The sequence below is a fragment of the Pyxicephalus adspersus genome, chromosome 1 (assembly GCF_032062135.1).
Source record: "Pyxicephalus adspersus chromosome 1, UCB_Pads_2.0, whole genome shotgun sequence".
Taxonomy (NCBI): Eukaryota; Metazoa; Chordata; class Amphibia; order Anura; family Pyxicephalidae; genus Pyxicephalus; species Pyxicephalus adspersus.
This window is the reverse complement of record NC_092858.1, coordinates 38,075,706-38,100,098: the sequence shown is the minus strand read 5'-3', so window position 1 is coordinate 38,100,098 and position 24,393 is coordinate 38,075,706. Positions and strand designations below refer to the sequence as shown.

Genomic DNA, 24,393 nt, shown 5'->3' with positions numbered 1-24,393 from the left:
AGTCGGACCACTCCAGGGGTGTCCTGCAACGGGGCCGGCGTTGTCCCGGCATCCGTCCTGGAGCCAACGCTCCAGGTGCCTCCAGCTTCGTCTTCTCTTCCGGGTTCTTCATCCTACGCCATTCAACCCAGGCATGAGATTGGGTGTTGTAGGATGGAAAAAATTTGCCGATCTCACTGCGCATGCGTGAGATCCGCACATTTTTCTCTTTGCGCCTAAGAGCCTCCCAGGATGCCTGACGTAGGTATCCCAGGAGGCTTTGCGCTCCCATTAATTCTCGATCGCCTAGGCCTTTTATGTAAAGTGAAAATTCTGAGCTTAGGTAGGCTTTAAGTCCATCATCAATGGCTGTCTTCCAAACCCATACATATTCCTTCAAAGTTGTTGGTTAGATTGGTATTAATGAGAAGAATGTAATTTAGGTGTGATTTGTTTTAGTTTATGTGGGAGTAAAGCTGCGTACACACTTCCAATTTTTATCGTTGGAAATGAACGACGAACGAACGACGAACGATCGATTGGGCAAAAATCGTTCGTAAAAAAAGTAACCAACGACGCCGATGAACGATCAGGGTGGCGATCAACCTCTGCTCAGGTGTAATGGACTTCCTCATAAAGGTATCTTGTTTCTGCAGCAAAGGTGTAACTGCAGAAAGTAATTGCTGGAAGCAGACATCTGACATACGCAGATAATTTTTGTAGTCATCTGGGGATGAGAGGCGCAGTTCCCGTAGCAGAACGTCATGTGAAATGTTGTCTCGCTCCAACAACCAGTCCTTGCACCACATTCGCCGCTTCTTCTTCTTAACCTCCTCCTCCTCTTCAAGCACACATATCAAAGCAATTGCGGCTTTCTTCTTCCTTGACAAAAATTTGAAAGGCATATTGCACAAAGGGAAAATGGAACAGTGTGGTGAATGTTTGATACGAACGTTCGTGTACAGTATTCACTTCCTGTGGTGCACATCACTTCCTGTATCGTTCAAACGATCGCATCTATTGTGTGTACAATATCTGCGAACGATCGTAGCGTTATCTGCATGTACAGGATCGGTGCTATACGATCGTTCGCAGATATCGTGCAGGATCGTTCGTCGTTCGTTTACCAGCGATAATTATTGGAAGTGTGTACGTAGCTTTACACTCTAAAAAAAGGAGGATACCAGCACTCTTCTTGTTCTTTCGAAGATGGAACTGGCTAAGTAAGATTATTGTTGTAGATTGTTGCAGAAAACAGTATGCTGCAACAATTTCTCTCCTATGTATCAATATTAATATTTTGTTTTCTTTGTGTTACTTTCCAGTGAAGCAAAATTCTGTAAAACATGTGGCTCAGAAACAGTAAATGGCTAACAAAATAAATTCCAAGTAGAGCATAAATATATATTCCTATTTAAGGCAACCTGTGTTTGACATGACAAATAGATTATGGTTTGTTTTTAGACTATTAAAGGCTGTTTGTGTAAGGGTTTATCTAAATTAGATTACTAGAATTTAAACCATGGTATTTTTCTGTGTGCAACTGTCCTTCTGTATTAGTTTTCACACACCCTGTGTCAAATACCAAATAGACATTAATGTGTAAGTATGAATATGTAGTAAGGGATGTTTCCATTTACGTTATAATATACATAGATCATTACCATTATATACCAACCAAATGTATTGTGCTTTTGTTTCAAAATCCACCTATGGTCATAGCAACGTCTGGGTATTTACCATGAGCCAGACTACCAGTTTTGGTTGTCTCCTTCTTTAGATTTAGATTGGTCTAACTGTTTTGGTTGTGGATTACACATGGCCTGCGATTGAAACATTTTTTCGAAAGTTTTAACTGATTCTTATGTTTCACCATATTCAATTTGGTCATATGTTACTATTCTCTGACATTCCGCACTGTACCCACACCAAATTTTTAACTAACATGACTGAATATTTTTCTTTTTCAACTAGCAGGAGTTCTGAGAGGGCAATAAATAAGACAAAGAACATGTAAATGCATGCAAAGACAGAGTTCAAGACAAAAGGCTAAAATGCCCTGTTCTCTTGAATATGGCTACTCGAAGTTGTCACACTACACTAGAGTGTTTTTGTTACATATGTGGGAACTATATTGTGAAAAAAACAGTTTACTTTTCATATTTTGTATAAAAACCTGGTGATCAGGACAAGTTATATGTTAAAAATAAACTCTGTTGTATTTGCATGGAAGAGACAGTGGTCTCAAGCTAAAAAAAAAACAAAAATCGTTTTGGGGCCTATGGTCTGGAAGGAGCCTTACAATTACAACATTGACTGCTATTTTTGCTCTTGTATGGTCCAAGGGTACAACTTGAAAAACATAAAATTTTGTATCTAAATCTTACATCTGCTATTTGTTTGTCAAATATGATGACAAAATTAGAAGAACTGGATTGTTCAATACGCCTGACGTTGAATTTCCTTCTAGAAAACTAGGGTGCAGTGCTCAAAGAGCAAGGTAAGTGTTTCTATGAGGATATCAAAGTTGAAAGGAGGTACCGGGGCTGGTGGAATGTTAGGATGATTGCTGACTATTGCTGGGGGCTGACACAAGAGACTGTGGACAAGAAACACGAACAGAGAAGTTTTGAAGGACAGCAAACATGTCATTGAGTAAATGTGTAGAAACCAGTTTTTACTGTTTAATTTTATTTTCAAATATTTCCTTTTTTTGGATGTTTGTCTTGAAAATAATTTACAATGGTGATTTTTTTGTACAATTTGAAAGAAATAAGAAATAAATTCTGAATAAGTTCTTACAAGTGATCAGAGTATTTTTTTCTAGACTTTTTCCTTGTATTCTGTGAGAAAACCTCACATGATGGGAGGGAATGGATGGTATTTTTGAATGTAGCATCCCAAATTCAAGTCATTGAATTTTGCAGGCCTGTGTTATATGTGATGATATATCTAATCTAATTATACCATACTTTGGAGGAGATCGTGTCAATAGGAAATATTGTCAAAAGCTGCATTTGCATTTACCTGGTTCACATGCAGTTTAAACATACAGCACTGAAGAAATGCAGTCCAAAGCAAAGCAGGTCAAAAGCAGACTTCTTAATTAAATTCAATGAGCTTTTGCTTACCTGGATTTGATGTACATTTCAAATGTACATAAAACATAGTAAACCAATGCCCATTGACAAAAGACCTAAATGATGCTTCCTAAACCTTCCAAACATGAAAACCTGCCTTGTTCAGTGAAGTCTTCTGTTCTAAGATGGATTTTCAAAGTCACATCCTGGCATGCATTGAGATACACTAATGAATTCAGAAACAATAATCCTTAGTGGTGTCTTGTTATTTGGTGGGCATTTTATTCAAAGATGGACACTGGTTATTTGGTGCTTGCCATACAGTAGTTTATGATTGCCCATCCTTCAATCCAATTTCAGCTGTAATGATTAAATGACCTAACAATATTGCCAAAATAGGGCTTCACTGGTTTAAAAGGTCATAAAATATAACAAATGGATTACAGAATCTAATGAGTACTAAATGCACAATAAAGCTGCCAAATAACCATAACTTCCTACTATACCCCCAACAACAATGTGTAGCATTTTTTTGTCCAGAATACAAAACTTGTGTCACTGTCACTGTATAACAAAGTTGAGGGTCGATCTCCACACGTTTCCCAGTGAACACCACTTCTTCAATAGTGTAAGAGGCAGATTCTATAATTTTATATTGCGTAAAGTTATTACACACATGTGGGAGTACCTGGATAAGTTCATACACAAGTGCAATTTATTTACAAAAACTATATAAATTATATGTTCATGAGCAAAACATAAAAACAAAATAAACTGGTGATTAAACAGCTTAACTGCTCCACTGTCTGCAGTAGGCAGTTTGAAAAGCAATGGGTGCAGGCTTGACTACAGGTCCTGACAGCTCTAAACTCAGGGAAATTAAGGTTGCACACCGCAAAATTTCATTAGTCCCAGGTTAACCAAGACGATAACAGAACATTCATCCAGAGCTGTTTCATCTGTAGGGACTGTTTAAGCACAGTTCATCCCTCCACAGTGGGCAGTTCCTAGTTGTCCCATAATGCTGATGTTACACTTCGTCTTCTCTATTGTGAGAGAACCAAGTGACTGGACAGCCAATGGAAAGTGTTCATTCCATGCAGGTGGTGCAATAGACACTAATGTAATTGCAAACAAGGAAGGAAGAGAGAAGACCTGGAGATGAAGTTTCATGGTACTTTGGCCTTAGGTGAATAGGATATTTGTTCTCCATTGATTTTTTGCAGGGTTTCTTACTTTTTGTTGGAACTTCTGAAGTCACCTATGTCCAAAGTTGTCCCATGGGTCCCACCATTTCCAGGTGTAGGGTTTTGCTACATATCACAATTGCACTAGCACAAATACATATGGATCATGTGTTCTTTATACGTACTAGCTTACAGGGAGATATGGATTAGTTTATGCTGGCATTGGCCAGAATTGCATCTAATTTAAAGTTCATCATGAGTTTGGACTGGTATAACACATAGACATAACTGAATCTAGTTAGTGCCATTGTCATTCCACTAGTGAAGAGTTGACCCTATATCAGTATATGAAAATATGACTTTATTGCAGTGAGGATTTTTAAACCCCAGCAGAAATTTTTAATATTAAATTAATTGACGGGAAGTTATAGTTTGAAAAAAGCCAGCATACAAGAAAGGAAAATAGGGAGTGGAAGGTTGCACATTAGGTTGTTTGGTGTTTCGGAAAATGGCCATGGCAGCTGTAAGGTCTTATATTTTGGGCAAAAAGCCTTCTAACAAACTTTACATAAACATTCCAAATAGCCTTGAGTAAGAAAGGAAAATCATATCAGTTAAATCTAGCATATGCAACATCTGTAAGCATTCCCATCATACGTGCCAAACAGTTCTGCTTTATATAAAGGGAGCTCATAGTGTTGGTCTTCCTAGCAACAACAACTTATCCAAAATGCTGAAGCTCCTTTTACTCGCTGCATTTGTCCTCTGTGGTAAGATACAATGTCTATTAGAGTTGTTCTATTAGGGTGGAATTAGGCGAAATCATGGCTTCCATCCAAACCTAATATCTTGTTTTTGTGATTCCCTACTTCTTCGTTTTGAATGCATTTCAATCATTCTTGACACAATCTAGACTATCATAGAAGAGGGCTATCAAACCTAGCCAAAACTTCTATTTAGTCTTGCTGAATGCAGGTAAGGGTTGGAACCATGTTTGATTTTATTCTTGCCTGTGCCTTTATTTGATGCAGAAAGTGATGGATGACCCTTTCCAAGGAACGCAGACAACATAGATTTTTAGTAGAGTGTGGAATTTATTGTTGTCCATGCTCTCATGTGCCATGGATGTCTGCTCTTCCATTTCTTGTACAATCATCACAGGAAAAGAATGTGGCAGAAAACCTCCCCAGCTGGGTCACAGAGAGGGAATTTCACCTATATCATTTAAAAATAAAAAGCACATTTTATTAGCCTTAAACAACATTCTCAGAGTTTGGAATGTTAACTGAGTGGTAGAATACAATCTTTGTATTCTTCATTTACTATAAATTTCTTTACCCTCCTTCACCTTTCCTCTGACTTAAGTAGCTCTCAGATTTTATATTGGACTGCAGCTTGACTTATAAATTCTGAAGATTTAAAAAACAATGAAGAGAAAATTTAAACAAAGTAGTACCAGAACACACATTTACACACCTACACTCAGCAACTTTCTGCCAGTTTAACCATTGCTTTTTTCTGTGATGCAAGGTGTTGAAAATGTGGATTTAGAGTTCAGAACAGGACAACAGATTTCTATATATATATATATATATATATATATATATATATATTTGTATTTATGAACTAACTAATACCGTTCAACAGTTACAAATATTGAACATATACAGGTAATTGTACTTGTAGACTTGTGTATTTTTCCCATGAAAAAAATGAAAATTCCAGTTTTTGTGTAGATGTGATCTGATTGCTTTTTTGAATTATGTTTTATTTTTCCAACAGGACATTGCCATGATGTTGAGTACATTGAGAATACTGAGGAGAATGCACGTGTTGTAGGTGGTACCAACGCTGCAAAAAATGCATGGCCATGGCAGGTAAGATAGGAAATTGTATTGGTGTTTCTAAACCTATTAAAACCATCCCATGGCCACATAGTTTTGAACTGCAGGGAAAATGAAATGTAACAACAAAAAATGTATGTGCCAATATTGCAATCTTATACATATAAATAAATAATAGCAAGTAGATGACTCTGTTCAGTATATCTAAAATATTTCAATGCTAGTGCACAGTTAATTATACATTTTTGAGATCTAGATGATGAACAGATCAGATGTTGATCTAGGAATAGAGGCGTATCCTATCTAAAGCCCTGCAAAGCCTCTAAGACCCAGGACAAGACTTAGGATTCTGAAAAAAACAATGTTTGTTATCTATATATCAGAAACAAACACTGCAAGTTGTTTCCATACCTCAATATTGGCAAACTAAGTTAGTGAAAAGCTTGGCTGCACACACTGTTGCTAAGTGGACTAACTATTGAAATGATGAGAACTTCTGAAACATGTGAAATACTGTGCCAAATACTTATCATTGTGAGGTATCCCAATTTTATTAATGATCCCTGCTTCCCCATTCCAAAGTTTTGACAATTTAGGGCAATGAAAGTAAGGAGAAATGCAAAAATTCACAGTTGTGCTCATCTAATCATTAGGGTGAATAGATTGCATGAATCCGGATTGCATATATTAGTAAATCACAACATTATAATTGTGAACAAAGAAATATCTCCTTCTTTCCATAATTGAAAACTGATTATCCCTATCTTCCATCCAAGGCGTCCCAAATCCCATGGTCTCTAGTTCCCAATCATCAGTGTAGAATTTATTGTTCTCAATCAGTGAGAATCAATATGCTCACCTCGAAGTGTATTATACATTTCACATAGAAATATAATTTTGTGTACATTAAATTACTTTATCCAGGTGTATATCTTAAAAAAATAGTTCTCCTATAAAATTCTTTATAATACCAGTTAGATGAGATGCTTAGAGACAACTAAAAGAAAAAATAATAAGTATAGTTATTTTTATTCTTCCACCTCTAGGTATCTCTTCAGTATATCTCTGGCAGCAGCTGGTACCACACCTGCGGAGGTTCCCTGATCCGTGCTAACCGTGTCCTGACCGCTGCTCACTGTGTGGACAGGTAACCAAAAACATTGCCACATACAGCTCATTGGTCAGTTTTACCAGATTGTCTACTAGATGAACATCCCAACTCCAAGTGGTGGGGCAGTTAGACCCCCCTGTCAGTATGTTATTTCTCTTCTTGTTTCTGCTGTAGATATTCCACACTTTTTGTTTGGTAAACCATTGTTAGCAGGCTGGGGAGCAAGGTTAAATCCCTCTAACAGAACTTCTGATCTCTTTCCCCAACTTTCTGAAATATCTAAGAGGAACTTTTTTTAAATTAAGTAGGCTCCTTGATTATTGCCTTAAGCCCAGGTACTCAATGGGTAGCACCATAATTGTGTATATAGGATATTAGACAAGTGGGACCTTAATAAAATATGAAGGCACATACTTTCTAGTATGTGCAAATGTCAAGTATGTCATCCAAACAGTGAATAGTATTATGAATAATATATGGTCCTATTTATAGATAACCAGATTTATTGTATAAATACCTTATTTTTTAATTTTTTTTCCATGTTTAGGGCAGCCACCTATCGTGTGGTGTTGGGAGAACACAACCTTAGCCAAAATGATGGAACAGAACAAGTGATCTCAGTGTCTGCAAAACGCATTCATGCCAACTGGAACTCCAACAATGTTGCTGCTGGGTAAGAACCAAGCTGGCACAATCTAGAAGAATCATTTGCTATCTAAATATCAGAAGAAAGTAACACATCCACCGCACAATAGTTTGAAACAACAAGATGTCTCGAACCTCCAAAAAAGTAGCTAGTTGGCCCCAATTTTTACATCTCTGTCATCAGCATTGCCATGTTTAACATGAAAGAAAACCCACATTTTCACTAATGCAAATAGGAAATACTCCTATGTCTTGTCTTTCACCTAGGCTGTAACTATACAGTGAAAGGAGAAGCATCAGACTCCACCTTCTGTTGGTCTGATCTCCTATCAGCATGTTCCTTGTTAGCACATGATCACTGTGACACATCTGATTGGCCCATAGTGCTGCTTTTTTCACTTCTCTCATATTCTCTCCTATTCACAAATAGAATGTTTGTCTGCTGTACCTAACAATAGATTTTTTATTCTTTGTCACTATAGTTATGATATTGCCATCCTCCATCTGGCTGCCAGCGCTACTCTGAACAGCTATGTCAAACTGGCTTCTTTGCCAGCTGATGGCACTATCCTGGCTAACAACCACAACTGCATCATCAGTGGATGGGGAAGAACCTCCAGTAAGTAACCTGCAAAATGGGTTTATGACTGAGATGATAATCTGCTGAAGTCCTATTGTTAGCTGTGCTATTGCATTGGAGTTGCATAATATGACTTGTTTAAACTTTCTAATTACAAGTTTTCTTATGATACTAGTGTAAAAAAATTACTTTTTTTTTGCAGCTGGTGGATCCCTGCCTTCCATCCTCCAGCAGGCTCCTCTGCCCGTTGTTGCCCACTCAACCTGCTCTTCCAGCTCTTACTGGGGCAGCACTGTGAAGACCACCATGGTATGCGCTGGAGGCAATGGAGTCCAGGCTGGATGCAATGTAGGTTATTTTTTAGTGTCTCAATCTTTCCCAATGTGACACAAAAGCCATGGTCAACCATAGAAAGTGATAAAACATGATTACAACTTAGAAAGCACTTAATATTGTTCATGTTCAAACCATTCAAGAAATAGGTAAACCTCCCTAATTGTTTTTAGATAGCAGCCTCAGTGTAGAAGGTCCTGTCCCCTGACAGTAAACCCTACGAAAGACAGTGATCTCTCCGAAGAGGTCTGGCACCTCTGCTGAGATACAGCTGGAACACTCATTCATCTGTCAGCATTAGCTTTGCTGATTGGGGATCCAGCTCTGACTTAACAAATGGGGGTATTAGTCCTCTGCATTGAGGCCAATGTGTCCATTCAGAGAGCAAGGGCAGGGGACAAGCCTTTCTACTGGCTGTGGCTTTTTTTCACAAAAAATAAAAATGTAAGAGTTTTTATTCTTCTGGAATGTATTCAGAGATCTTAAAGTGAATGTTTAGACAGGTAATAACTAGCAGTGTGTGTGCACAATTCAGTTAGGTGGATAAAGCACACCAGAAAACAGTAGCGGATCTAAGCAGTATACACAACAAGCCAATGTTTTCCTGCTCATCTATGATTTGTTTGTCAATTTCACAATTTTTTGATTAAGCAAATTATCAAAGCTATCCATGGTGAAAAGAAATAATGGAGTTATTTGCGAAAATGTTTCTCTCTATTATCTCTTCAATTGGTTCCTTTCTTTTTTATTAGGGTGATTCTGGAGGACCCCTGAACTGTGTTGTCAATGGTTCATACCAGGTCCATGGTGTTACCAGCTTTGTATCTTCTCTTGGATGCAATGCTTACCTGAAGCCAACAGTGTTCACCAGAGTGTCCGCTTACATCTCCTGGATCAACAGCGTAAGTTTCATTATTCAGTACACACTATCTAGTCATTTTTTTTTAACAATAATTGCATTGCAACGTTTTTCCTATTGAACTTTTCTGCTTACTTTGCAAATCTTTTTAGATTTCATTCTGTGTACATTCTTTGTTGAATACTACCATAAACAAATTCAATTTATATGAAAAACACAATAATTATAAATATTGCATTACAAGTTAAAAGAAAACTCAACTTTTCTCAAGATGTACTACAATCTTCAAAATCACTTTGCTGTATGAGTCTAGTTCTAGTTTTGAAATAATATATTACAGACATTTTAAACATTTTTTTAATTTTAGGTAGCAGTCACCAATCTTCACCAAATATTTTTTTTCTTCTAGAACCTGTAAGAACATCTACAAAGTGGCAAGAGAACATATCTATGGACATCTTTAAAGAAGAAACTTTTGAAATACTCTTTATAAAACCTAATATGTATTAAAAGTTTATTATCCATCCTCAAACTGTGTTTATTCTGCTATTCATTGTGAACTGTGTACAATATGAACCATTGCATATTATGTAAAAACAGTAATAATAACAAAATACCTGCAGTGCAAATCCATTTACCCATATATACCCTCCCTAGAGCTCTAAACCTCTGTTAACACTCCTTGGAACTCTAACTTTCAGGCCAACCCTTCCTGGAGCTCCAGTTTTTTCCTTAGCCCTTTACTATCATTGTCTGCAGAAAGCCAACCCTCCACTATTCCTTACTTGGAATTCCAACTCTCACATCTTAACCCATCTTGTCATCACAATAGCCCTCCCTCCCTGGCACATAAACAATAACCCTCATACTAACCCTTACCGAAGCTCCAGCCCTCACACTGACTTACTTGGGCTTCAAGTCTCCTAGAACCAGAATGCTGATACTACCCTTCATGAAACCCCAATACTCACACAAGCTTTCCCTAAAAACCCAACCCACACATGACACTTTTGGAACCCCTGACCCCTCACATTTACTCTTCCCGGAGCCTCAATCCTCACACTAAGAGCCTCATTGGAGCCCCAATCCTCACACCAACAACATACCTGTATCAATAACCCCTACAGTGCAGACCAAGCAGATATTTGTACCAATTATGAACCATTATATAGTCAAAATTATTAGTATAACAAATAATAAGGTTAAGTATGGTATTAAGTAGAGGACTCCAAATAAAATGATAGTAAACTAATGAGGTGCCTACTTGTCCTGCTTCATTTAGCAGAACTCTGGGCCTGATTTATTAAAGTTCTCCAAGGCTTTCATTAGTGAAACTGGGTGTTCCAGCAAACCTGGAATGGATCTGGTATGGGATTGAAAACATTTGCTAACAAATAGCAAATGACTTTTAACAAATCCATTCCAGGTTTACTGGATAACCCAGCTCCACTGATTAAAGTGTATCCTCTCCAGCCTTGGAGAGCTTTAATAAATCCGGCTCATGATCTGAAATCCCATTTTTTTAGATTTCCTATTACTGCACCAACTTTCTTACTGGAGAGCACACACATAATGCTGTAGTTTTGTTTCCTGGGGTTTACAAAAATGACGGGCATATCTTTTAACAACATTCTACCTGTAATAAATTTTCTATGAACAGCTGTACAAACCTAAATTTAGAGTTAAAATGAAAACCACCAAGGTGCAATAATAATAATGTCATCTACATAAAATCTCTCAAACACTAACTTTCCTACTGTATAAAGGAGTACAAATAAATTTATCTGATAGCAGCAGAGAGCCTTGACCAACAGATCACACTGAAATGACAGCTATAGAGTCCCTCTGATTTTTATAAGGCATGGGGGGCAACATTACCAATGTAAGACAGGTATCAACGTGGATGCTTGGCAGTCTTTCAGAGATGGCTAAATGAAGGAGCTAGAGATGGCTGCCAGACCCCCCACTACTAACCCAGCCAACTATTGGTGCACTAGGGCATTAGCAGAATCTGTATGAATGAGCTGATTTTATGGCCTGCTCAAACTCAAACAACAGCACTGATCTTGAACAGACATACCAACCCCATGTCTTTTAAACCAAGCAACACACCGAAACCAAAATTATTACATACAAAATACCCATCATCCACCCACAAGAAAAGTAACTTAGTATATACAGTCGAGTGTAGTGAGGATTGCAAAGACATTTTTTCATTGGGACAAAGCAACCATTCAGCAAAAGCAAGGCCCAGAATAGAAGAATAAACTCTACATGATAGGACTTAGGAGTCGTTCTGAACTTTAAGGAAAAGGCAGACTTGTTTGAGAACAGTGAAGATGTTCAGTGTACATGTTAAATTCATGTTAGAGGACTTCAAGAGGTCATCTATGTCAGACTAGAGTAACCATCTCTAAAGTTGGGTTTGGGGCCTTTGGTACTGTTAATTTCCTACATTTTCTGCCAATTTAACATTTGTATACTGGAGATTTATTACCATGTAATAATGGCCTTCGCCATTTGACTCAAACTTTTACCACTTATTTCTGTCTATGTGGCATCGTGGTTAAGGGTTTATGATAATAAAGAAACTTGTGGTTTGACAAACTTTCAATCCTCCTGCCATGTTCTTTGACAAATAATGTCTGCCTTGATACATTACATGACACCATGCAGCTTGGATTAGGAGGTAAATGAGTTATTCATGTGGCTGTAAATGTTTGCATGTGTTCCTAATACTCAATGAACCTAAAGAAGGCAATTAGATGACTAGCAACGCATCTTGAACATTGTTACTAAGTATAAAGATAATATCAAGGAAGAAAATATGAAAATATGATTCATACATACATCACTCTTCATATATATTGTATATCTGAGGTGCTTGATCTATTTAGTACAAATATGTATTTTTTACTCATATATCCAATGCTAATATTTGTATGATTTTTTAATTTTATGATTTAATAGTTGCTTATGACACCACAAAATGTCCCAGTTTTACGTTGTGAGTATGTATGCTCTCATCTTTGGTTTATATATTTTATTATGTATGGGACCGACATTTGGTGCAGAATTCCTAATATCCATTAGGTTTAACTTCTGATAGTGTTTTGGTCCGATTATGTTAGTAATTTTGCTGACAAGATGGGCATTGTACCACTAAAAGCAACAACAGCGCAGTCTGTAAGCTGTAATAAAGTTATTTGTTGTTAGTCAGAGAAAGACATAATAAAATGATCATGGGCTATTCTCAGCATGTATATTTACTTCCCTAAAACGTAATGCACATTTATAAAAGACCAAAAGAAGATCATTAGTATTGGAATCTTAGTTCTGTTGTTTACTCCTCATTGTAAACTACTTTAAATCTATACATATATAATTCTAGATTCTAGAATAACTAGATTTAGCCAGGCGGGTATATATAATTACGCAGTTTCACCACAAACTATCCCAATAAAACTGTATGTGAGGAGAGTGGCATCCACCAATTGGTTATACCCTCCTTTAAAATGAGATGTCCCAGAGTAGGTAAGTCCTGGTCCTACCTTCTTGGTTTTCTTGTTGAGATATTTTGTGGTAACACCACAAGTTTATTTTCTTAAACTGACACATTTTCAGTCCTTGCACAATAAGACTGGTAATTTCATTATTCAGATTCATTATTTTGAATGATGGTAATGCAGCCATATCTGTACAATATATTTTAGATTTTACATTATTTTAGATTTAGATTGCAACTTTTATTACAACAATGCAGTATAACATAACTTGCCAATGCAATGTAGTGATGATTATTAAAAAAAAATATTTAGCTGCAAGTCATCGAACTACTTATTTAAATTCAGGTCTAAGGAGCTTACATTGAAATTCAAGTGAATCTTTCCCAAATGAAAAATATTATTACACGATACATACTACTATACTATACCTTTTAGAAGACACAAAGGTAAATTATTATTTTCTTTTTAATTAAAATATTAAAGAAATAGTTTACCTGCCTACAGTGGCATACTGTAGAGATATATTTATGAATAAAACAACTTCTAAGTAGTGTTGCAAATGAAAACCTTTATGAAACAGAGTTGATAATATTAATTACCAACTGTTTTTTTCCCTTGCTGTATATAGGGATAAAATTATCAAGGTTTCCAAGAATACATTTTATGTATAGTAACATAACCTTGGGAGTGGCTTGCTTCTGATACCTTGACACCTGACACAAAGTAGAGTGCTGCGTTCACTTGAAGCAATCATTACATCATTTGGGTAAACATATATATAAATATATACCTGTGGTAAAACATATATATATATATATATATACATATATATATATATATATTTTAGTTAGCGCTGGTAAAATGGCTTTTAATAAAAAGGGTCATGTTAATCCATATTTACGAACATTTTGCATTCACATTAACCAGCAGAATTTTTAATCTCTTATCAGATATATGTTCTATTCAGGTTTTTAGGTCATTCAAAAGGAATCCAATATATATATTATATATAAAAAACAAAAATATTAATAAAATAGTAAAAAAAAAAAAAAAATATATATATATATATATGTATATTTGTTTTATACTATTATATTGGTATTTGTGTTTTTCAGGACATTAATAGTGCAGGTTACCCCTATTACCTTCTCATACTTCAAAATAGATTTTTTTTTTTCAACCAATTACTGTAGAGACGATGAAAACAAGGATCCACATTTCATTATGCACAAATCCAAGGAGATCTAAGTGTCCTAAATATTGAAAGTTTTCATAAGGCTGGACAAATTTTAGTCAATACTTATACATACCAAATCTTTGTCAACAGGTCTAAGACTTAATGATACTGCCACTTGACTTGATGAATTTCCAAGCAAACTAAATTACGATAGTGAAGTTTTTTAAACAGATATAAAAAAAAAATTCTAAATATATGTTTATCTTTCTGATTATATGGATGGATTTATCAAAGTCTCAATAATACATTTTATGTCTAGCAACATAATACCTGATACCTTGACACCTGAGATGACTTGAGTGCTAAGCCAATTATTTGCATTATTATTTAAAAGTAATCTTTATAGCCCAGAGATAATAATCAGCTTTCAACATTACTTTTATTAAAAGTTACATATCATACAATGGCCAAGATTCTAGATTTCTAGATGACCATATATGTCACTGTTTAAAGTTTATGTGTAGGCAAAACTTTTTTTTTGTACAGGTTGACATTCAAAAATATGCTGTACATATTAAATTGAAATAACACTAAATGAAATGACACTAAATGAAAAGCAAATTAAATTTTAATGTTAACCAACAGTTATACAGAACTTTAGTTCAACTTAACAAATTAGTGCCTCAGAATTTTATTCATTATTGTACCCTCAAAAAGGAAATAGCAAATAGGCTGTCAGGATGATCATCTTCATGACTGACAGTAACAGCATCCTCAGCAGCAGGAACAGCCTCATTTTATGGAGGAAAAGCAAGACCTAACAGTTGATTCTGGAGTACAGTACCATCAAAACATAAATAGTGCCTCCATAAAACAGTGTAAATTTGAAAATGCGCTCCGAAATCCATGCCAGAAAACTGAAGGATCCAGATTATTGATGGCCCGATTTCTGAATGTCAACCTATAGTTTTGGATAAAGATGGAAGGGGTTACAACTCTGCTTGGCTCATTTTTGCACACTAAACACAGGGCTTTGTTGCCTCGATGGACGAAGAATAATCTGTCAGTCCATTCGGGGTTAAAGACATGACGTTCAAAGTCAACCTTACGGAGACTGATATCTTCTGCTTTTTAGGCATAGTAATTGGGGTTACTGTGCAGGCACTCGATAATATCGCGATATGTTCATTCACAAGGCCAAAAGCAGAAGACATTTATTTCTTTATGATTTCCTTATTAGTATTACAATTGTAGCTATGAGCAAATAAGCAGTGTAATCATCAGTGTGAGGGCAGCCCTGGGTTGACAATTGAACAGAAAGATAAAGAAGCAAAATAAAGTCTAAATTACAGGTTTCTTTTCTTTTGAAAAATAGTTTTAAAGCATAACATTAACCTCAGCAGACTCCTCAGAGAATTTCCATTTTTAATATACAGTAAAAGCTTCCAATCTGCTTACTTGCAGGTAATGAATAAATGTACATGGCCAGGCAAAAGCATGTTTTGATGCCAGGATAAGGCTCATATCTAGGAATTTTGCCAGTCTAGGCTTGCCAGCCAAAATGATTGTAGATGCTAAACCTTAAAATAGACTCAAATATCAGGTGAGGTCAGAGGTCAAATTGAAGCAGCTACACAAATGATTTATGTTTTTATTCCAAACCGTACAACCCCCACATTTGTTGTACAGTCTGACTATCTCCAAGAAGGGGAAAACCAAGAAATGTACTGTCAGAATCAACTAGAAATAAAACTTTGTTTCAGGGGGAGAGATGAAGTCATGCATCTGATTTAAAGAGAAATAATTAACAAATTTAATGACAAAAAAACCACAACAAAAATATTTAGTTATCCAAATGTAAAATAGATAGAGAGGTTAACGATTTGAAAAAAAAATATCATAAGAACTTTAATTTGTTAGATTCTACAATCCACATACACATAAGTGTAGATATGAAGGTGGCACTGGAAATGTTTTTCTCACCAAAATTTGTATTCTTAACATATGGATATAGTTATCACCTAAAGGTGCAAAGGGCACTATGCATATGAAAACTGACACATTTAAACCAACATAAACCGCTAAGTATTGCCACACCATAAGCTGTATATCTGATGTCAAGGGTGTCTGTACCATGCTACACTACTCTGGGCCGGATCACCTAAATCCCTGATTTCTAATTGTACACACGGAGATGTACAGTGCCATCATTAGCATCAAGGCTGTACTCTCCCCAAGCAATACGGTATGAGACAACTGTATGGGGAAAAAAAAGGTTGAAAGAAAAATAGATATTTCCCTACTCTATAACATAATATAAAATAAATAGGCCAAAAAACATTTGTATTTCTAAGAACAACAGATACCAGCATTACCTGTATTAGCTGTATCACTGATATTGGAGGTGTCTGCGCCATACCACACTACTCTATGTAGCATTTACTTAAGTTAAACTCAAGCAAAGTTTTTTGGTGAAATACGGATGTGCGCCTAACCATTTGTGTGATTTATTACACTAAAAGTGATCGGTTAAAAAGAAAAAAACAAACATGTTATTTTTTCTTTATTAAAAGAATCTTTGACATGGAGGCAGTGACACATAACAGGTGACCCACACTGAAGAAGGTTATATGTAAAAAGTGGACCATCTCCAGTTCTAGAGAACCTAAATTATACATCCTACTACCATGCTTTAGGTTTCTAAACAATCATTCCTGAAAGTTTACTACTACGCTTATAGCTACTACTCCTAACAGCCACCTCCCAATCAGGAAACTCCCTGTTATCCACCAATATAATTCGCCCCATAGAAGACTTTTGTGCTATATGGCCAGTGAACAAGATTGGTAAACGTCAAAGAATATTTATCAAGTTTGTATTCAAATGCATTTGTTTGTGCAGGGTTTCCTTCCACATCTCAAAAAACATGCAGTTAGGTTAAAGGATTTCCCCTGAAAATTGGCTATAGACTGCATTAATGACACATGACTATGGTGGAGACATTAGAGTGTGAGCCCCTTTGAGGAACATTTAGGTATTTATTTACAGTTATGTATGACAATCAATACTATAAATACTTTATTAATAAATATCATCTTAAGTTCTCTTCTTGAAAAGTGCAATGTTTATTTTAATGCCTAAAAAATCTCATATCAAGTTGAACTGTACGGTGTATGTATGTCCATCTGACATTTTTTATATATACATTTTTTAGCGGTGTATGGACCTTAAACCATTTTAAAATATAAGGTCCACAGGTTTACTAGAAGTATGAGTACTTTACTGTTCTTTGCAATATCATACTTCTCGAAACAACAGCTTGCTCATCTAGCCACAGACTCTTGTATTGTACATGACACAGTGAAAAGGCCAACTCTATCCCTTATGATGATTCAGCCGTCTTGAAACTTCAAACACACGCAAATTAAAAATATCCCAAAAACCCTCTTTTGGATATTACTTTTCCTGTTTGCTAATCTTTATATAAAAAACAAATATCTTGCCCTTGAGAAACCATGAACAAACTTAGCACCTGCTTTCCTTGCATCACCTGTAAATGTTCTCACTACTTGTTGACTTCTCACCGGTATAAAAGAGGGGACAACGTAAGCTTGGATCAGTAGGAGTTTGCCCTGCAATTGACTCACCATGTTCAGGCTTCTGGTAATTGCTACCCTCGTCCTTTGCGGTAAGAAGTACTATTCTCTGTACATAACAACTTCTATCTAATTAAATGAAAGTATGAATAGGGGAGTATATTCATTAATCCAGGAATATTTTATTTAGACAGGCTTAGACAGAGGTGGATGTAGCCAACAGTGGGCTCCTAGGCAAAACCGACTGGGGGCCTTGTTGGTCGAAGAGGGTCTGGGGCCCACATGCAGAAGCACAAATTGAACCTCCCTATGTCGGCCCCTGGATTTAGACAATATAATCCACATTTATTATAATCTACTCAGCGGCAGGCTTAGTTATATATTCCTTCAAAGCGTAAAACTAAAGTGCAAACTACAGCAACCAGTGCAGCCATCTAGAATTCTAAATGGTGAGGGCATATGGCTAAAAATGAGTATTGATGATTTGCTACAGGTTACTTTAAATGCCATGCTGAATATAGCTGAAGTTCACATCATGTAGCTGCATTAAAGTGGAGTTACAAAAAAATAAAAAAATACAGAAATTCTAGAATGCCCATCAGAGTTTTATTGCTGCATGTTTTCTAGTTGAGTAGACTTTCTTGTAAATTCATTTTTCTACCATTTTTCATTTTTCTGTACTTGGAACATTGAATGTAAAGGTTAAGTTAATTTCTGCGCTGGCTTTCCATTTGCTTTCTAGAAGTCAAATTCTCTATAAATTCTTGTTTCTTTTATACCAGTTTTTAACATATTTACTATTACACTGTATGTGTTAATACATTTTTTTATTTTGCTTAAAGGATACTGTCATGATGATGACGTCCGCTATTTCGAGGACAATGATAATAGCCGTGTTGTAGGAGGCAGCAATGCAGCCAGGAATGCCTGGCCATGGCAGGTCAGTTATACACAAGGATATGGTTAGCTCCTAATTGAAGATATTTTTTTAATACAGTCAGTATGCAATAAAAAATGTTCTGTGACATGTTTTGCCTACTTAGAACAGAATTAGTGAATGGATAAAAAGGGTACAGAACTATGTTTAGCTTGAGAGAAATGGTATTCAGAATTAAAGTTTCAAACAAATTCAAACTAAACCCTTTTTTATCAGTCCTTTGCAGTCTTTTATTCTTAACAGTTCTGTTTGGCCGGTGTGTCCTGACTTTTTTTTACTGTGATTATGGCTGCATGACGCTGCTTTAAACTGTAAAAAGCATGGATTGCCCTAATAGATCAATTAAAAATGCTGTCAATCAACTTTAATGCTTAAAAAGTTCAAGCCCTTGTTTTCTAAAGCAATGCAGGGGTATCACTTTAGTGTGTTAGGGTCCCTAAAAAATTAAATTGTATGTTATATGGAAACTTGTACAGTGATCTACAGATTTCCATACTATAATGGGCCCTGTAGGTGGATTTCTAAACTTTTTGGTGTGCACTTTCAATGACACCCTTGAATATGACAAACAGTTGAACAGTATGACTGTTGTATGAATTATTAAGATTTATCTATAAAAGCCAGATCAATAAAAAGATAAGAAAAATGATATGTAAGAATGTAATTGAGACATGTAAGGTGGGGACATTTATTTGCTGTAGAAACACTTCTGTTTTCACTTTGCTTCATTATGTTTATAATCTAGCTCCACTGATTAGCAAAGTTACATGTTTGCTATTTAATTCCTTCAGGTGTCTCTCCAGTACCAGTCTGGCAGCAGCTGGTACCACACCTGTGGCGGTTCCCTGATCCGTGCCAACCGTGTTTTGACTGCTGCTCACTGTGTTGACAGGTAATATCATTATTATCATTTTCTGTCATCTCCTGTGGTACAATGTCTTAGTTAAGGACAACTACACCTTTGTTTTCAAAATCAATATTGTATTAGGAATAGCACACTTATGGAATCAGCAGTACAGATGCATTTTTGCACTTTGGAATAAAAAATGTACAAATGTCCCTAATGAAGTTTTTTTTCAGAAATGCTAATAATTCCCATCATCCTCTACACACATAATGATACTTTTTTACTTTTACATACCTAGCCCTCTTCATTGTGGTCACATTTATGTGTCACTACTTCTGTGCAAAAGATTCTTTTAATTGAGAAGAAATGACATTTTGACCTGATCACTTTTAGTGAGCTACATCGCACAAATTATAGCGAGCCTTATTTTGCTTGAGTTTAACTTTAGTTATTTCTGCCCAGAGTAGAATTTTATTATGCAGACACCTCTGACATTAGTTATACAGTTTAAAGGGGGATATTACTTACTGGTATATGCAGTTTTTAGAGATACAAATGTTTTTTGGCCTCTTTTAATTTTATACTATGTCTAGGAGTAGGAGAATCTCCTATTTTCTTCTAACCTTTTCTTTTTCCCATAGAGTTGTCTCATACCGTGTTGCTCTGGGAGAGTACAGCCTCAGCGCTAACGATGGCACCGAACAGTACATCTCCGTGTCTACAATTAGGAAGCACGCCAGCTGGAACACCAACAACGTCGCTGCCGGGTAAAAAAAAGCTAAAACATGACAGTAGATTTGTTACTGCTTGCCCACAGCCATATCAATACTTTTTACAGTATACATGAATGAGAAAGCATTAAGTAAAACATCAGTTTAACAAGCAAACTTTTTGGAAGTTCAGCCCCAGATCTCAGCTCGAGGCCGCCATGCTAGCTGCTCTGTCACTATATACATAAGAAAAGTCATAGGGAAGTCTACCACGCCTGACTCTACAGGCCGTGACCCTGCACAAAAAACTGCCCCGTCAGTGGCAATTGTCACTCTAGCTTCACTCTCAACTAAGCTTTTTCAGGCATCAGAATCATGAATCCAAGCTATTTGAAAATAATGGGCCATATGTTTACATTTGTTCAATGTACCTTCATGCTTTAGTAAATGTTTCCCTCCTTAAATGTAAATGTTTCCCTCCTAGTATTTTACCCCTATTATTTTGTCTTGTTTCTGGTGGGTGTATTCAAAGGCTAAAGACTATGCATGTCTTTATAATTTGCTTTTATAAATGTAGGGCACCCTTGTCAATGACTTTGTATAATTTACAGTTACGATATCGCTATCCTGTGGCTGGCCTCCAGCGCTACCCAGAACACCTCTGTGAGAGTGGCTTCTCTTCCAAGTGATGGCTACATCCTGGCACACAACTACAACTGCGTTGTCACTGGTTGGGGAAGAACCAGCAGTAAGTGTTGATTCCGTTATGGGGAAATGTAGGCACATAGTGCTGTTTTACACTTTTTATTAAAATGTTATGGGTGTTAAGGTACATGTGTTGGTAATGTATGCTAAATTTTCCCAACTGCTTATCATACACACAGAACATCCCCAAAAACTGCCATGGAGTCCCTACCTATTCTAAATTTTCATAATCCAAAGCTTTTGTATTTGATCGTCTCAGGAGAAAATCAATTGTTAGTACAGGTGTCCCTCTACATTACTGAGGAGCTCGCTAGTGATCCACTGAGTTAGATTGCTATGCCATTATAATACTGAGCCAAAGAGGGGAATAATATTCTACCCCTCAACGAATGGAACAGGCTGCTCAGTGATGAGTCAAACAGCCTATCTGTACAGCATTTACCCCAAAATGATCATTTTTGGTGACAGCAACGTCTCTACTAAGCATTACTCTTAGTAGTCATCTGTTCAGTCTTCTTTTGTATGCATAATTCATCACCATGTTACTGTCACATATCCCCTTTTATTAATGTTAATGGCCACCCAAACCTGTTCATTGTATTACAATGTCTTGCAAATCTCAGCACCTCATCCAATTTCAGCTCTTCCATATTTCATTAAGGACTTTCAATTGTTCATTGTGGTTTCATTGATCACAGCTTGGACCGTGATGTAATTCTCGCTTTGTTAGCAACAGGAATTGTTTTTCATTTAGCCCCATCCACATTGATCAGAATAAGTGTAGAAACCAAGCCAAAAAAATTTGAATACTGTACAATTGTTTATTTTTTAGGATGTAATTTGTAAAAGCAAGTGCTACACAATAACTTATTTGACATTGATATGTGGAATGTGTTCTTAGGTTTCTACCATCATGGACATAGGCTTTCTATTTGCAGTGGTTGTAACACAAATCTTTCTTTATCTGCAGCTGGCGGTTCTCTGGCTACCATCCTTCAGCAGGTCACTCTGCCCGTGGTTGCCCACTCTACCTGCTCCCTGAGCTCCTGGTGGGGCAGCACTGTTAAGACCACCATGATCTGCGCTGGTGGTGATGGAGTCAAGTCCTCCTGCAATGTGAGTTTTTTTCTTTAATGTCTTCCTACAGAGCTTGTAATGAACAGAAATTCAAGTACCTTGTTGAAATGATATTGCTATTATCATAATTAATATTGCCACTGTATAATAAGAAACAACGAGAGCACAGGACACTGTGTCTCTTATAATAATTTAGCAAATAATTTCAGTGATTACAAGATTTTTCCTTTTTTAACATTTTAGGGTGATTCTGGTGGACCCCTGAACTGCTCCGTCAATGGTTCATACCAGGTCCATGGTATTGTCAGCTTTGGATCCTCTCTTGGATGCAACTACTACCAGAAACCATCCGTGTTCACCAGAGTGTCTGCCTACACCTCCTGGATCAACAGCGTAAGTTACCATATGAGTCTATACTTTACTTTTCACAACTCCACCTTCATGTGTTACCTGGGATCTCTTTGGGTATAAAGTAAAAAAAACAAAACACATTTTTTGTTCCAGCTGTCTCCACCATTCCTCATTAGTTGGGTGCTGCATTTCACATAGAAATCACCATAATCCTGTTATGTATGTAGCATTAATCAGTGGAAACTGGCATGAAAACCTTGCCAGAGAAACCTTTCACAAGCTATTACAGTTACTTGTTTATCTGGTAGATGGGTGAATAAATTGTTACTGGGTGAGCTTGCACCTTTTATAGGTGAGGACTGGACGTAAAAGAAAAATTCTGTCTGCATAATTTGTAAAATAGTACAGCTAAGTTTAGAAACAGCAGTGCTGAATATTACACTATATTTACTACCGGTATAGTTCCTCTGATATACTAACAGACATTTTATATGTTTGCTTCTTTTAGAACCTGTAAACCGGAAACACTTTGTAAAGCGATTTTGAGAAGAATCAAGCTTGGTGCATTGAAATCTATTTCACCTATAATATTTAAACGAGATGAGCTTGCCAATAAAAAGTTGAACACCAGCATATTTTGTGTATGTTTTTTTTTTCAATCCATACCCAACACATTACATTATGAATATAATTCTACACAGTGCGTATTTTACATTTTTACATGAACCATTGTATAAAGGAATATAAAGGATATACATATTTAACACAAATTTTTCATCAGTATAAAGTAGTTTTAATATTCACATAATATAAAGAGTGAAAGTTATTGATTCTTCACCACACTCAAATATTTTATTGCAAATTTGTGAGTAAGCCTTATAACCTATCAATAATATTCACATTTGCAACCTATGCACAACTCAATGCTAATATTGTCCCTGGTATTAACCTGGAACTGCACAGTAAGAGTGGTACCCTTTTACCAGTTTGCAGTATGCGCTGACTCTATAGCATATGTATCCTGTGCATTGGCAATTGTTTGACAGAGCACCATCTTACAGCAAAATATTCTTTATGACATGTTAAGTACGATTAGTTGTTATAAAAGTGAACTTTTAACATTTGCAATGGTTGCCATATTCCTAATAAGTATGGTGGGTTTTTAAAGTAAATGACCAGGAATGAGTTTAAAGAGTAACTCCAGTCTTACCCTAGTCCTGTGCAGTTGTGCAGGGTCTTCTATCATACTGAAAATGCTTACTCTGATTTCAGTGCACACTGTAAGCGTCTCACAGTGTGCATGTAAGGCCATGGTCTAATGTGAGTGCTTACCAGATGTCAATCCCCCAATCTCTGCACTCTTTGCTTATAGCAAGCTCCTGATCAGCCTCACGAGGTTAGTTGCGCTGTTCTACCAAACATTTGCCTTCAGGACTTATACTGGAAAGAATAGTGTATGGAAACAAGGACTGAGGAAAGCAGGACAGGGACACAATGGAAGGTCAGACAGTGCAGGGTCAGTAACCGGAAGATCTACAGATGACACCGTACAGAAGAGACCAGCACAAACAAGTCCAGGAAACAGAGATGGAAGTCATACACTGGTAGCCATGCTGCCAAATTAGGTATCTGAGGAATTAGGACAAAGCAAAGCCAGATCACAGGTGAACATATTGGTCCAGAAAGCAAACAATCACATTTAGAAAACATGCAGTCTGTAAACAGGTCAGAAGCAGCAATAGGTAATCCAGCAGAAAATCACACAACTTGTAGGCAAGACAAGCCTAATGCTTCAAGAAGCAGAGGGCGGACAACTAATTAATTTGCAGAATATATATGGTGCGCTAGACTGCGGGGGCATACAGCACA

The 24,393-nt window shown here is 36.5% G+C and overlaps 2 protein-coding genes across 2 annotated transcripts; both read left to right on the top strand.

The window, feature by feature from the left end:
* Positions 1-4,959: 4,959 nt before the first annotated feature.
* Positions 4,960-10,150, top strand: LOC140321626 (chymotrypsin-like elastase family member 1). The gene is made up of 8 exons (XM_072398385.1): positions 4,960-5,016; positions 6,029-6,123; positions 7,137-7,237; positions 7,749-7,874; positions 8,329-8,465; positions 8,629-8,774; positions 9,512-9,661; positions 10,028-10,150. Exons 1-8 carry the CDS (start codon positions 4,977-4,979, stop codon positions 10,034-10,036), a joined length of 804 nt encoding a protein of 267 aa, XP_072254486.1. The 5' UTR covers positions 4,960-4,976; the 3' UTR covers positions 10,037-10,150.
* Positions 10,151-17,904: 7,754 nt separating this feature from the next.
* LOC140327601 (chymotrypsin-like elastase family member 1) lies at positions 17,905-23,157 on the top strand. The gene is made up of 8 exons (XM_072406990.1): positions 17,905-17,989; positions 18,740-18,837; positions 19,626-19,726; positions 20,323-20,448; positions 21,003-21,139; positions 22,067-22,212; positions 22,417-22,566; positions 23,033-23,157. The coding sequence occupies exons 1-8, from the start codon at positions 17,950-17,952 to the stop codon at positions 23,039-23,041; spliced, it is 807 nt and encodes a 268-aa protein (XP_072263091.1). The 5' UTR covers positions 17,905-17,949; the 3' UTR covers positions 23,042-23,157.
* The last annotated feature ends 1,236 nt before the right edge of the window (positions 23,158-24,393 follow it).